The 14,807-nt window shown below is 32.7% G+C and overlaps 1 protein-coding gene across 1 annotated transcript; it reads right to left on the reverse strand.

Annotated features, from left to right (window-relative positions):
• Nucleotides 1-2,204: 2,204 nt before the first annotated feature.
• EMB2737 (embryo defective 2737) lies at nt 2,205-14,427 on the reverse strand. Its single transcript, XM_088218906.1, has 12 exons — nt 14,098-14,427; nt 13,446-13,510; nt 12,998-13,096; nt 12,121-12,253; nt 11,865-11,924; nt 10,773-10,832; nt 9,367-9,489; nt 5,184-5,255; nt 3,981-4,118; nt 3,696-3,851; nt 3,030-3,134; nt 2,205-2,549 (listed from the first exon to the last, which is right to left on the reverse strand). Exons 1-12 carry the CDS (start codon nt 14,320-14,322, stop codon nt 2,517-2,519), a joined length of 1,269 nt encoding a protein of 422 aa, XP_088075032.1. The 5' UTR covers nt 14,323-14,427; the 3' UTR covers nt 2,205-2,516.
• Nucleotides 14,428-14,807: the final 380 nt, after the last annotated feature.

The raw sequence follows: 14,807 nt of genomic DNA on the forward strand, positions 1-14,807 counted from the left end.
AAAATTTAGGAGTAAATAAATGAAAATATAAAAATAAAAAAGAGTATAAGATAAACATGTCAAAAACTAATAATTATAAAATTATGGAAAATTTAGTTCTAAATATATTTTATATTGCTTTAAATATATATTTTTGAAGATCATGAACATATATTTATAGACTCATACTATATTATCAAATACGAGATTAATTAATAATATATTTATAGAATTGTCTTCCTACAATAAGAATTCAAATCTTTTAAATATATATATGTATAAATAAAACGTATTATTTTATATTAAACATAATTATTTTACATCCTTAAAATGTAATTATTAAATATGAGACTAATTAATGATATATTTATAAAATTGTCGTCCCATGAATTCAAATCTTATATATATATATATGTATAAAACATGTTATTTTATATTAAATATAATTATTTATCATCCTTAAAACGTAATTATTAAAAATATGATTAATGATATATTTATAGAATTGTCTTACTGTGATAAGAATTCAAATCTTTTAAATATATATATGTATATGTATAAAAAACGTGTTTAAGTTTATGGAGTCTTGTTAACCAAGATGATTTATGTATGTTTATGAAGACAATTAATGATTGTTTTATATCCAATTTTATTTTGTCCAAAGATTATGTTTTGATTGCGTGAAAATCTACGAGAATCAAATAAGAACCCAGAATAATTATCATATACCATGTATGTATATATGTACATGGTATATAAAGTATGCCTAATATATGTATGTATATATACGTATATATACATTCCTCAAAATGATATCATGAACAAAAATAAAATTTAAAATAAACCCATTAATTTAAGTATTTTTTTTAACATCATCTAGAAAATGACAGCCATTATTTTATTATATTTATACATGTGTACATATAATATATATATATATATATATATGATATATAAACAAGAGGATAGGAACAAGCCATGTATCATGGCTTGTGAGAGAAGCAGATGCCACTCTGCACCCAATTCATAAGTCAATTGTTTGCAGGCCCCATAACACAGCGCTGAATTTATTACACAATTCAAGATGCTTTAATACACTATTACAACACCATATATACATATATATATATATACATGTAGACATATATTTACATTTTAAATATATACAGGAAAATAATGATATTGTAAGATTTTGTCAGCGGTGTACTCCCAGAAAGTTCGAGTAATAACGAGGTTTCACTTCTAGTGATGATTTCAATTGGATTCTTGAATAAGACACAAAAATTGTAATTTTTGAATTATAGTATAAATGATCATAATTAATTCTTTTAGAATGTGTTAGTTTTTTACACTTAATGATTTAATTTTCACTGAATTAAAAAAAAAATTAATCACTTTATAGACATATACATATATATATATATACATACATACAAATCTATATATACCAATATTGTAATTTCAAGTGAATCTAGGAATAGTTACTGATATATTAATTTTATTGTTGGTTCAAAAATTTGTGCATAAAATAATTTATATATTATTAGAATACTACAGTTGATAATCATCAATTTTATTATAGTATGTATATATATATATATATATATCAATCAATCAATACAATTATATTCCAATATAAACATTCACTGTATCAAAATTTAGAAAAATTATGGGAGTTTTTATAATTATCTTAAAAGACTAACCAAATTTCATTATGATGACTATTTTCTACTGTTCCATAAATAAATAAAATTTGAGGGTAACTTATAAAATCAAAATATGTATTGGTGTATGCACACGTGTCCCATATGTTCAAACAAGAAATGCTCTATATACATTGAATATTTATAGCTGATGTAGAATATTGGTGTATGCACATGTGTTACATATGTTCAAAAAACAGAAATGCTCTATATACATTGAATAGTTATAGCTGTTGTAGAATATGAAGTGTGAAGTATACTTGTTCTGGTTTACTATGAATGGGACCAAGAACAGGCAAGTTTGATAAGGCTTTTTTTTTTTTTGTTTGTTTGTTTGTGTTTGTTGTGTATGTAGCAAGATGATGTTATTTTTTTGGTGTTTTCTTCATAATACATAAATTGGCTTCTCAGTTCACATTCATTTAGTCAAATGCTGCTATCGGACCAGGTGTAAGTTTATTTGCGAGAGTATATGGTGTCTACGTATTCAAATTTCAACATCGACGTCAAAATCCATCAACATCTATGAAATCAAACTCTTCATCATATAATTGTGATATCATCCAGTCTGATCAGGGAAACCTAAGGGAAAATTTGTAGCAACTAAGGAATTCTATAGTACTAAATCACAGTAATCTGTATCTTCTCTAGTGATACATCTCGTTAAGGAATAGAAATAGAATAAACAATAATACAGAGTCGTGCAGAGACTAATAATAGAAATGCTGCTTTGACTAAAACATGGCATGATACAAAATGAAGAGATGAGAAGAAGTTAGAGCGTGTACCACTTATGTGCGGATCAAATTCATTATTGATTGAAACCAACTCTGTTTAGAAGAACCACCATCTTCTTTGTCGACGGCTCTGAAACAAAAATAGAGACAAGTAGCCAAAATTATTGCATCATGTTGAATGATGGTTCAAAGTTCAAACTGTAACAAAGAGAAGATGCAGATCTTGCATATTATATATGTAGAGAGAGAGGCTACATCATCTTGGGAACTTCATGTTCTACCTCAAAATATTTTATGAAGCATGACCAAAAATTTCATCTGAATCAGTAACGTTTCTGTTTTTGATGAAGGGACAAAAGGCATAATATATAGGTTCTATATCCAATTCAAATTAAATTCTTTTATGATTCTTTCATTGACAAGTGAGAATATAAATTCAGTATAGTGGAACTGACCATAAAAGTGAAATTGATTCAATTATGTATCAAATATGTATATTATATAACTAATTTTACTTATGAAATAATTAAATTTAAAAACTGAACAGAAGTATAATATATTTAAACCAAAAGCAACCTAAACGAAGTGAGCTAAAAGAAAAAGAACAAACCTTCTTATTCTGATTTTGGGATTCTATTATAATAGGCTGAGGAAGGACAGCATTGCCAGTGTTCTTGAGGTATGGCCGTACCTTCTCTTCCAACATCTCATTCAACTGAAAATTGAAAAACATACATTTATATACATTCACTGTATCAAACTTAAAGCAAAACTCATTCCAGGAGAAACTGGAGTACTTTTAAGCAAAAACTCATGGTATCTGCATATAAGCATGTTCGTATAAATTTAAATTGGTTGCTTTTATATGAGATGTTTGCATAAAAATGGTTGCCTAAAAATGAGATGCATCGGCATGTGAACATGAGATGTTTGCATAAAAATGGTTGCTTTTATATGCAAACATCTCATATTCACTTCAAGGTTACTTTCCACGGAACTTTAATATTTTTTAAACAAAAATATACAACTGAAAGAAAGTAACTTCATAGCTTTTACCCTAACACACCAGATTTTAATATAGTACTCCTTCAGATAATTAACAGGTCATGAAAATGCAAACAGTACATAAAAATTTTAATAAGTCAGGGGGAAAAGAATCAAATTCAGAATTGCATATGTAGAAGAGAATGATGTCCACAATTGAAAGAGGTCATTGTCGCATATTTAACATACATTACACTTTTTTCATTGGAATAGATAAAGTGAAATAACTAACCTTTTCTTGACGCCATTTTGTTTCCCACTGTGCATCCAAAATTTTATCGGCAATTTCTCTTTGAGCGTTAAGAAGAATCGTCATCTCATATAATTTTGCTGGATCTTTGAGATCCTCCTCCGTCCAAGAAGATGCATTCAAGGGAAGGTTCAGCTCCTGCCAAAGCTCTGAAGTTAGTTCAATTGTCCTCCAACTATAAATCTATTAATAGTGATAAGTGCATGCATATTGAAAATTATAGATATAAGAACCATAACAAATAAAGGAATGTCATAGGATACTCACACCCCAATTTTGTGGTCGGGGTGGAGGATTCAGTTTCATAACTTCCGCCTCTAAGGCCTTCTTGGCCTTGTAGTAAGGGATATTCTTCACTATAACAGGATCTTCCCTAGCACGAACAGGATCTATGGAGATCAAGGCCTGCAAAATGATACAAAATTTAAGATTGAAAAGTTAGAACAAGGGAATCAATCTTGCAATGTCACAAGTTAGAACAAAGATCCCAATCCTGTAACATCACTAGGTGATGCAGGACAAGTAGCAGGGAAACTAACTTGTCTCATGTATAGTTTAAAAATAAAGAAAATTCAAATGAGAAACAAAGGAATAAAAGTATACCTCAGGAAATGGAGAAAAGGTGAATAAATATATGAAAAAATGTACTAAACGGAATAAATTAGTTATAACAATGAAGAAGAAAGAAAGTAAAAAGATAACAGGGAATAAAACCCTAGTAAATGTGTTTTTAATTTATCATCATCTATATTTGTTATGAATAGCAAGAGGAATGAAGACAAAAAGATAACAGGAATAAAACCCTGACAAATGAGTTTTTTATTTATTATCGTCTATCTTTATTGTTAATAGCTACTAGCTCTTGTGTAGGCATTTATTACAATTAACAAAAGAAGTATCAAATAAAAAGAGGAAACCAAGGGTTTTATAACTTAAAAATCTATCTCAATAGCCTAAGTTTCTATAACTTAAAAACTAACTTAAATAAGCTAAAGAAATTAATGATAGTAAATAATAACAATAACAACATTAATCTTTCTTAGTGCTGAAATTATTCTCGTTTAGGATTCTTCTGTTCTACAATATTAGGCATATTTCCCCCCCAACAAAAGGTAAACGAGCTTCTTTATGAGCATTATTTTTAGTTGGCATAAAAAACGTTTTGAAAAATGATTACGCCCATTATGATCAATAAAGAAGAGAGATTGGATTATGCAGGCATATATGCGTGAAAGAGAGTGATTACAGCTCCATTCAAGTTTCACTTAAAAATAGGTAATTTATTCTATTTTCTGTTCCATATAAGTTGCTGTTTTGGTTCACAAGTCACTGGTCACCATCCAACTTGCATGAAAAGCCATAGCTGGGTTATTCCATCAGATAACTAATATCTCAGAAAAAATCACATCTAATCATGAATCTTTAGGAAAACACTATAAGTGAATTTTGATTATCTTGAGAGCATCTTACTTCTTGCAAATACTCCCAGCCTGGATTTCGCTTGGCTACTGTATCTCGAAGTTGATCATACCGCATTGATTCCTGAAAGCAACAAAATCAAACAGTCACCATAACACACTGATTTGCTTAATATTGTAGCAGAAAGATGTAAAACCAAAGGGTTAACAACATTCTACTATCAACTTTTCAGATACCAGTGGGTCTATCATAGAAGACGCACTACGACTTTTCTGGTCCATATGTGGGATATAGTTAATATCAGTGTTCTGGGAAGGTTGCTAGAGCTTTTTGGAAGGTTAAAGTTCCCTCAAAGGTTTAGTTTTTTGTCTGGACAGCAGTTCTGAATAGGCTCAACACTAAGGAATTGTTGCAAATTCGCAAACCAAACCGCACTCTTCCCCAAACATGTATTATGTGCTTCAGGGAGGCTGAGTCCATTGTCATCTTTTCCTACATTGTGAGGTGGCTTGGAGGCTGGTGGTCTAGGATTTTTATATTTTTAGCTTTATGTGGGTCGTTATCTTTCGTTGAGTGCTTCATTCAAGTCATTTCGAGGGAGGGTGGTTCAAGAAGGAAGCTAGGGTGCTTCAAAGAGCTCTTTTGACTGGTTTCTGTATGTAGTGCTTGGAGTGCTATTTTAGACTTTTCAAGGATCGTTATGACCTTCTTTCTTTTCTTTGGGACATATTGTTTTTCTCTGCTTCTTTGCCCGCTCAGTAATGCTAACTTGGGAGGAGACAAAAGACTTGAATATAACAAAAAAGAAAAAAAGAAAAACTCATCTTTAAAAGCTTTTCTGATATATGAACTATTTGACTATGGAAGAGTTGGTGAACATTGTTTTGACTCGTAGCTCTAAGATGACTAGCATGGTTTCTATACGTAGTGGTTGAGTGCTATTTTAGACTTTTCAAGGATCATTTTTACCTTCTCTCTTTTCTTTGGGACAAATTGGTTTTCTTTGTTTCTTTATGAGCAAAGCCCACATTTTCTTTAGAGATATCTCTTTTGACAATCCTCAAGAACTATTGGCAAACAATGTTGCTTTTAATTTTATGCACTTTTTACAGTTATTTTGACGGAAATATTCTAGTCCTCTGCCACAGTATCTTTTGTCCTTTTTCTAATAGTAATTCTTTTTTCCATTAAACAAGGCCCAGGACAATTTCATGCCTGTGATTTGGGGTTTTGTAAATTTAATACATTTGGTTTATTTATAGTAGTTTTAATATTTGTGGTTTAACTGTTAGTCAAATAATATATAGAGATGACAAGACCCACCCAAATTTGCATGATGCACTCGACCCAAATTCAAGCAAAGGAACTTTTTTATGAAAAAAAGTTTGGTTCGGGACAAGGTGGATATGGTTGGTAGTAAATAATGATCAGGGCGGAGCGAACAAACACCAAGCAAGACATGATTACATGACTTTGTCTCCTTTTTGCAAAGAAAACAACCATTCACCATAATCTTATCCCTTCTCAACAATTTGTTGATAGTCAATATACGCCCTAGACCAGCCTCCCATGCAAAGAAAGTATTCCTGGGTGGGGGTATTAAACATCCAGATTTGTCAAAAAGGAAACCTGGTTTTTACTGTATCATACTTAACCAGATAATTATAGAAAGATCTGATCGTAAAAGACCCTACGGTACGGAGACTCCATATTGGTTGGTCATTATTTCTGTCCATTGATGAGAATGAGAGAATATTTAGAAGAATCTCATACTCATCAATCTCTCAATCATTAAGATTTCTCGACATATTCACACGTCATTCCATTTTCCCTCCTACGTCTTCAAATGACTCAACAATCGTGATAAGTTTGTGCCTGCGGCAGCGAAAATCTAAGGAAACTAGTTTATGAGTGCTCCTCCTTTAAGCCAATGATCCTGTCAAAATCCAATTTTGTCTCTCCTGCCAACCAATGCAATTTACTCATACTCATGCATATTTTATCTGCAGCTCTTTCCCGTGCAGTCTTGCCAAAACTCTGGAGTACCACCCTCTCTCCATTGTACTGAATTTTGCCTCTATCACCTTCCACTACAGAGTACCTTCTTCTTTCATGATCTTCCAAAATCATTTACCCTCTAAGACCAGATTCATCTTCACGAAGGATCTCAACCCCAAACCTCCCTAGACATTGGGTTTTTTTATCTCATCCAATAGTACCAAATGATACTTTCTCCTCTCATCAGAATTGCCCTATAGGAATCTACACTAAATTGACTTCAGTCTCTTGGCAACGCTCATTGGGATTGTTAGAAGGACATGTAATAAATAGGTAGGTCAGCCAAGGTACTTTGATAAATGTGAATCTCCCCCCTTTGGAAAGGAATGCTTCCAAGACAACAACAAAAAGCAATGGAAACAATAGATCTTCTTGTTTAAGACGTCTAGAAGTCTAGAAAAAAGAAGAAAGATCCCCTGTTTACAAGATCCACCTGCTCCACCTGTCCCTGAATTCCATTCTCCGTAGTAAATAATTAAGAAAGCCTCAATTCACATGATCTAATTTTCTCCATATCTAATTTGCAAACCACTCTTCCTCTTCCAGTTTAACAGATCATCCACCACCTTATTGGCAACAAACACAACATCTAGAATTTGCGTTCCTTCCACCAAAGCATGTTGGCACTCACTCACCTACAACTTTATCAATTACCTTGGACATTCTTATAGCCAGCACCATTGCTATAAACTCATAAATACTTCCAGGCTGAATGGTCTGAAATCCTTGATATTAATTGCTCTCTCCACCTTAGCAATAAGTATCCGAAAAGAGGAATTTAAGAATATAACAAAGGATCCAGATTCGTGCAATTCCTTAAAAAGCTCAAGAATATTCTTCTCACTATATGCCAACATTTTTTAAGAAATCTTATGTTAAAATCATCGAGGGTAAGAGCTTAATCCCTTTTACGATGCATGAGTCCCTCAAAAATCTCTTCTTTATTGAACTCTCTTTTAAGTGATAGTTTGTTTGTCTCATCCAAAACCCTAAAATTGATACCATCCAGCTGGGGCTTCCATCCAATTTCTCTTGTTATAAACTGCAGAAGAAATTATGAATCCCTTGCCTCAACTACTCGTTACCTTTCACTACCTTATCACCGATCTTCATCTCCTCCACATAATTATTCCTTGCGTGATGATTTGACATACTATGAAAATATTGTGTTCCTGTCTTCCTTATTTCTCCAACGGGCTCTCGATTTCTGTCTCCAAGACGTTTCTTTCATTTGTAATCTATTTGATAGTTTAAACTTAGAAGATTCCTTATGAGGCAAGTCTTCTATAGACAAATCACCTTCACCCTCCCTCCTATCAATCGTCTCAATCTCCTGAAGTAAAGATAGGATATACATACATTCACTCCTCCCCTCCTCCTTGCTCCACTTCTTGATTTCAACTTTCACAATCTTCAACTTTTGCATTACCTTAAATATGGTCATACAATCTATCGTTGCTCCACTTCACCAATCATTGACCTTACCACATAAACCATTAACTTTCAACCATTTATCCTCAAATTTGTACTTGACTTTTAGGCCAACCAAAATGTTTGATGTAACCTGTTCATGCTCCTAAGCCACGAGCTTTCTCTATTTCTCCAAAAATCGCTCAAGGCATTGACAAATCACCCCATCTCAACATGCCAAAGAAAATGGAGGCATAACTGCCTCTGCCATTCTCAATCACTGTCACTAAGTCAACATCTCGACCCTCAAGATCAATGCCAAAAGACCGACCATAAATCACTGAGTAGAAGAGGTTGGCATGAGAAGTGGAGGGAAGACCAAATAGAAGGGCCTAGCTAGAAAAGAGAACAGAAGCTTTCTTGCGAGAGAGGATATCACTATTCGCTGTTTCCTTTGTTGAATCTAACTTAGCCACACGTCCTTTCTTGAATCAATCATTTGTCTTTCCTCGTTATGTTAGACCACTAAATTTCCCATAATAAAGAGTAAGAAGCTCAAAAGAGCTGATACACTGTTTCATTCTTATTTTTTCTCTATGGTTTTTTCTTCAGAAGATTCTATTGGTGGCTTAAAACTGCAGGAATAACTCAAACATTTTAGAAATTATAGAAATAATAATCTGCAAAAAAAAAAGAGAGAATATGAAACTAAATAGTCAAAACAATATGATCAAGTAAACACAGACTAACAAAGTAGTTAAGAAACCTCATATTGCCACCAAATCTTTTGCTTGACCTCGTCATCATAGTTGAATCCGCCCATAACCTGAGGTAAGGTAATCAGCCAAAATGCTGCAATACTGGGATCTTTCATGCTGTGAACAATATGCTGAAATAGAAAACATGGTTAACAATATTAAATTAGAAAATTTTAAATTGATATTTACATAAATAGTCACTACTCACCTATTCTGGAATACTACATCAACCCACTTATTACTTGAGTAAAGACATAAATTACAAGATTTATATGAAAAAGTAGAAAAACCAACGGAATAACGTGTTCCTGCAAAAAAGATTAAAAAAACATGGATAAAAATATAGCCAGCCACTAAACCGACAAACTGCTCCAGCATCCAACAAAGAATTCCATTCAGTTGCCTAAATAATGCAAAATGGGTTATTTCCTAAATAGATTAAAAATAATAATTCTTTTAAATATAAAACTACTATACTATGTAGAAGTATATTATTGTAGCTTTAGTAACTTAGGATTTCTATTTTTATTAGTACTTTTCTATTTGTATTAGGAGTAGTAGTCCTAATTCTACTATTTTACTAGTTTTTAGTTTAACTCTATTTAAAATATGTTATTTAAGAAATTATGACACGTAGTTCTGTAATTTCACTTATTGGAGGTAGTTCAGTTATTTAATAATATATTATGAGAGTTTCTCAATTTCTGATTGTGTGTTACAATCCAGCTCTTAAATGTGATGCTTAAAACTTCTTAATATGATGCCTAAAAAACCCTAAATGCAAAGTCTAGATTTTTTTATCTAAATCCCTAATTGGACAAATCAATCATATTTATCCTACATCACTAAAACCAATCAGTTAGAAAAGCAGCCTGAATATATTCAATTCTTAAGCTATCTTTCGCCCTCGCCTTAACTGAATGCATGCCTCTCTATAACAAATCTACAGATGCCAGAAAATCCCAAAGATTAATCTATTTCATATAGAAACATTCAATCATATTCCCACAATGATAACGTCTTATCACCTAAAACAGCCTAGATACTGCAAATCCTACGATAGATATTATACCATTTGTTTGCAGGCTGAAGTTGTGCACCTTTCTGCTTTTTTTGCGAAGGCTGGTGAAATTTACCCTAACACTCCTAATGTATGTTTTTGGTTATGGAATACAAAATTACAAAAAAGGTATCAAAATAAAGTGAAAATATTTTTATTATGTGATAATGATCTGTATGATAAAAAATAAGTTACTACATTATAAATATAAAACAATTTATAACATAAAAAGATATTGAAATAATGATGATATTAATAATTTGAGCAGAGGAGTGGTAAGAAATAATAATAATAATAATGATGATAATCATGACGCAAGCTATAGAATATTATATACGAAAACCCAGAACTGACCTCATATGGATAATCCATCTTTCTCAGGACATTGTAGGCTTTCCAGGGAGGTTCCATGATCTGCAGAAAACAAGTAATTGAGCAAGGACATTTTTTACTGATCAGCCAAAAGATTAGATCCTAATGTCAACACCGCAAATATCTGATTTCACTTTACAGAACTTGGAACATCTTTTTTTAAGGGAGATAATAATAGTTGGACCGGTTATATAGGTCTGACTATATATGGATATATATATATATATAAATGGCCTGACTATATGTGATCATCAAAATCTAATTTTATTTATATCAACAGCGTACATAAAATATCATATCAGGCATGTGTTCTGGCCACTGTTAAAGGTGCTAAAGCTCAGAAACTACATCTTTTAGGGGGCTAACAAACCTTGCAGCATAGAGAGTTGCAATTTACTACTTGATTAATCAATTAAATAATATGCCTCTCTTCATCATTTTTTAACAACAGTCATCTCTCATTCAACCAGAGTTAGCTCAAAGGCTCCGTGATGTAGAACAAATAGAACGTGAATACAAACTTAGAGAAATTTTACTAAGAACGAAACTTAAATATACTGAATATCTCAGTATTTGAATAACAACCATAAGTAATCTACTAAACAACTAAGCTAGGGTACTTTATTTATAGGCACTAAATTACAATTGAAATTTTCATCAGAAAGCTCAAAGGTTAAGACTTTACATCATTCGTCACTTCAAACTCGTGGATGAACTTTCTCCTTTCTCCAACTGGGAGAAAATGATACAGAATAGATGAGGTTTATATCCTAAATAGATTAAGAATTATGATTCTTTTAAATATAACATTATTTTACTATTTAGAATGTATTGTTATAGTTTTAAAATTTAAGGTTTTGTTCTTTTAGTAGTTAGTTTCTTAATGGTATTAGTAATATTATCTCCTAATCATATTAGTATTAGTATTTTTTTAGTTTAATCTTATTTAGGACATGTTACTTAGGAAGCATTATAAATATCTTTGTAATTTCAGTTTTTGACACATACTTCAGTTATATAATAAAATAATTTGAGAAGTTAACATCATAAATACTAACAATTTCAGGAACTCACGTCATCTGCAGAGATCCTGACTTGTAATTTGTGTTTGCACTCAGGACAGCCCATCACCCCCTGTATTGTCAAAACATATTTCATCACGAAAAATCAAACCAACGATTTGTGATGTAGATAAAATTCAATGCGGTTTAACATCCTCGTGGCTACAACTTCCAAGAATTATCTTCCAAACAAAGACATCGCAAGACTTAAACATCTGCTCAGACAAGTCCAAATTGGTAAAACAATGGAGTAAAAAGTTTTAACATACTGTTCCATCACAAGTTGGACAATCTTTCGATGGTAATGGTGCATTAATATCCAATGCAGATGGAAGATGCACCAGCTCAGCCCGATTATCAACAATAGCATCTGCAACACATTCTGCTGTTGCCTTTTCACCACTGCAAGAAGATCCAAAGAATAAAGGAGAACAAGATAATATAACTTTAGGCTAAATTAAGCTTCAATAATTTACAGAAGTCAAATTTAATGGTAATGTCATAAATTTGAAGAAACCCTCCAAGCAAAATATAATTTCAGAAACTAAAGAACAAAAGCCTCCGACCCATGTCAGTCTGGACCTGAATTCACTAGTAGCTTTCCCTCACAAATCTGCCAGTAAACCTACATCACCTACAGGCTATACGAACACTATAAAAAAGGCAAGTTCTGGGACCAAAGGAGCTCTATGAACACAAAGTTTGACATGTATAGGGAACATCTGGAGGGAAAAAAGTTTAAAGAATGACCAACTAATCAGTGTATATTCGACCTAGAGAGCATGAAACGCAATAAAGAATATTCTGTTCCAAATGACTGTTACTGAAAATAGGGTCCACAAATCCTCTAAAATAAAGCCCCTTTAGGTCAAGAAAATACTAACAGCTCAACCAAAAAACTTTAGGCTTTAAGTCGGCAGCGAATCTACAATATAGACTCTGTTTCCTCCAGTGTTATTTCTGACATAGACAAAGACAACACCCAAAACTTTGTAAATTATATTCAACAAAGTTTTCCATTAAAATGCATATAAAAATTAGTCTAGAAATTGCTAATCTCCCAAAAAAAATTTATCCTATCACCATAGCTTATTCACTTATATGATTAAAACCTGAAAACTCAAAGCTGAACGGAGGTCTACCTACCTTCTCAATGTATAATTCTTGATTTGGTAGTGGACCTTTCCAGATCCTCTGCACATGGTACACCGCAGTGCCTGCCATCCATTGCAAGTTTTACAGTTCCTAAGATTCATAAACAAATTTTTCTCATGAGCAGTCAATTTAAATCAAAACTAGTGTCTTACATTCAAACACAACGAACAAGAATATAAATTCCAAATGTGTAAATGTCTAGTTAAAACGTAAAATGAGCTATCAGATCATGATGACTCAACTTGATTTCCAATAACTAATTTCAGTGCCAAGCAATATAAAATCCATCATTACGCATTATAGAAAACATCAAACACCGTGACACATACAAGGGACAAACTACAAGTCATATGGATTAGTAAAAAGGCAAATGATTACATGGTAACACTACATACATAATATCATAAGCATGAAATTTGAGAGGGATATTGAATTTTACCTTTGACATATTACTTTCTTTCCCATCTCAAGTACAATATCATAAGTACCAAGAGTAGCAACAGCCTGAAAAATATCCATGAAGGAAAATTTTGAATCCAAAGAATCTACTGCAAATCTCCTGTCTTTAGCCATTATTGAGAAGGGGAAACACACTAAGAAAACCAAACAAACTAACAAGCACCAGTGTGCTCTTTAACTAACCGCATGCATCACCAAATTGTGAGAAACTAAAACCGCACTTATACGGGCATAAAAACATTTAACAAACACCTGGTGACGCATAAAAATATTGACCACAATTACTAGTAGATTTTCAAATTCCGAGGCACGCTATATCTAAAATTTACCCAATAGTAAGAAAGTAGTGTTTCCGGAAATCTAAGAAAACACAATAGCAGATAAATGAACATCAATTGGCTCAATTTCATCCACCCAAACGAGGTATATCACTCAAGATATTCCCACATTTCCACGTTCTGACAAACATTACTACTATCTAAGTCAGCATCGGTTGCAGGCACCGAAAAAGAATAGTCGACGACTCATTTCACCTAATTACATATATTACCGATAACAGCAGCTAAATTGCCAAACCTATCAACCCATGCGGACAAAAACCTCGCGAATTTGTAGAAATTAAGAGAACTCACGAAGATTGAAGCGCAAGATATTTTGGAGATCAGTTCGGGGACGCCAAACCCGCGAGGAGCAGAGCCAGCGATGTCAAAAGCGAGGGTGAAAGGTGACAAGACTAGCTTGATTGGAAATTCAAAAATGTCAATCAGTTGTTGGCCATAACGAGCAGTGAAAAACTTGTACTGAACATCTGCGAACTGCTTCAAGCTCTTCACGAGACGGTCTGTTCCCCGAGACATGGGCGGGAAAGAGAGAGAGAGAGAGAGAGAGATTGAAGGTAAGTGTTTGTGCAGTCTGTGGCTGTGGGCGATGAGTTGCAGTGCCGCGGGGGTGTAAGGGTGGTTTATTCGAAGATTCGGATAGTGTTGACGTAAGGCCGTCTCCGTTATCAAAACGCTCCGTTTCGCTGCCGTCTCCGTGATCAAAACGCTCCGTTTCGCTATTATAAAATGCAGTGACCAAACGCATCGTTTTGCTGTTCTGGTAACCTCGCCACATTTCTCACATTATATTTACCTAAAACCTTTTTATTTAAATGATGAAGCCTTGGCTTTTACCTTTTTAGGGGGGCGAATAATAATGGTTTGGGGAGGTATAATAATTTTTTTACTATTTGTTTTACCATTCTTGATATTAACTTTTAACACTAATTATTACTATTTTTACTATTTATTAATGACTAAAATAAATTATTTTAATTAATAATATTTTAATCTTCTACCAC

This window comes from Carica papaya, chromosome 4, assembly GCF_054855325.1.
Source record: "Carica papaya isolate Zhongbai chromosome 4, ASM5485532v1, whole genome shotgun sequence".
Classification (NCBI taxonomy): Eukaryota; Viridiplantae; Streptophyta; class Magnoliopsida; order Brassicales; family Caricaceae; genus Carica; species Carica papaya.

What these genes read in the sequence shown, in the direction of transcription:
- EMB2737 (XM_088218906.1), bottom strand. Translation starts at nt 14,322, where the DNA reads ATGTCTCGGGGAACAGACCGTCTCGTGAAGAGCTTGAAGCAGTTCGCA. An exon ending in AGATGGATTATCCATATGAG is followed by an intron (nt 9,490 to 10,772) that starts GTCAGTTCTGGG and finishes TTTCTATTTCAG; the next exon opens with CATATTGTTCACAGCATGAA. An exon ending in CAAAATGGCGTCAAGAAAAG is followed by an intron (nt 3,135 to 3,695) that starts GTTAGTTATTTC and finishes TTCAATTTTCAG; the next exon opens with TTGAATGAGATGTTGGAAGA.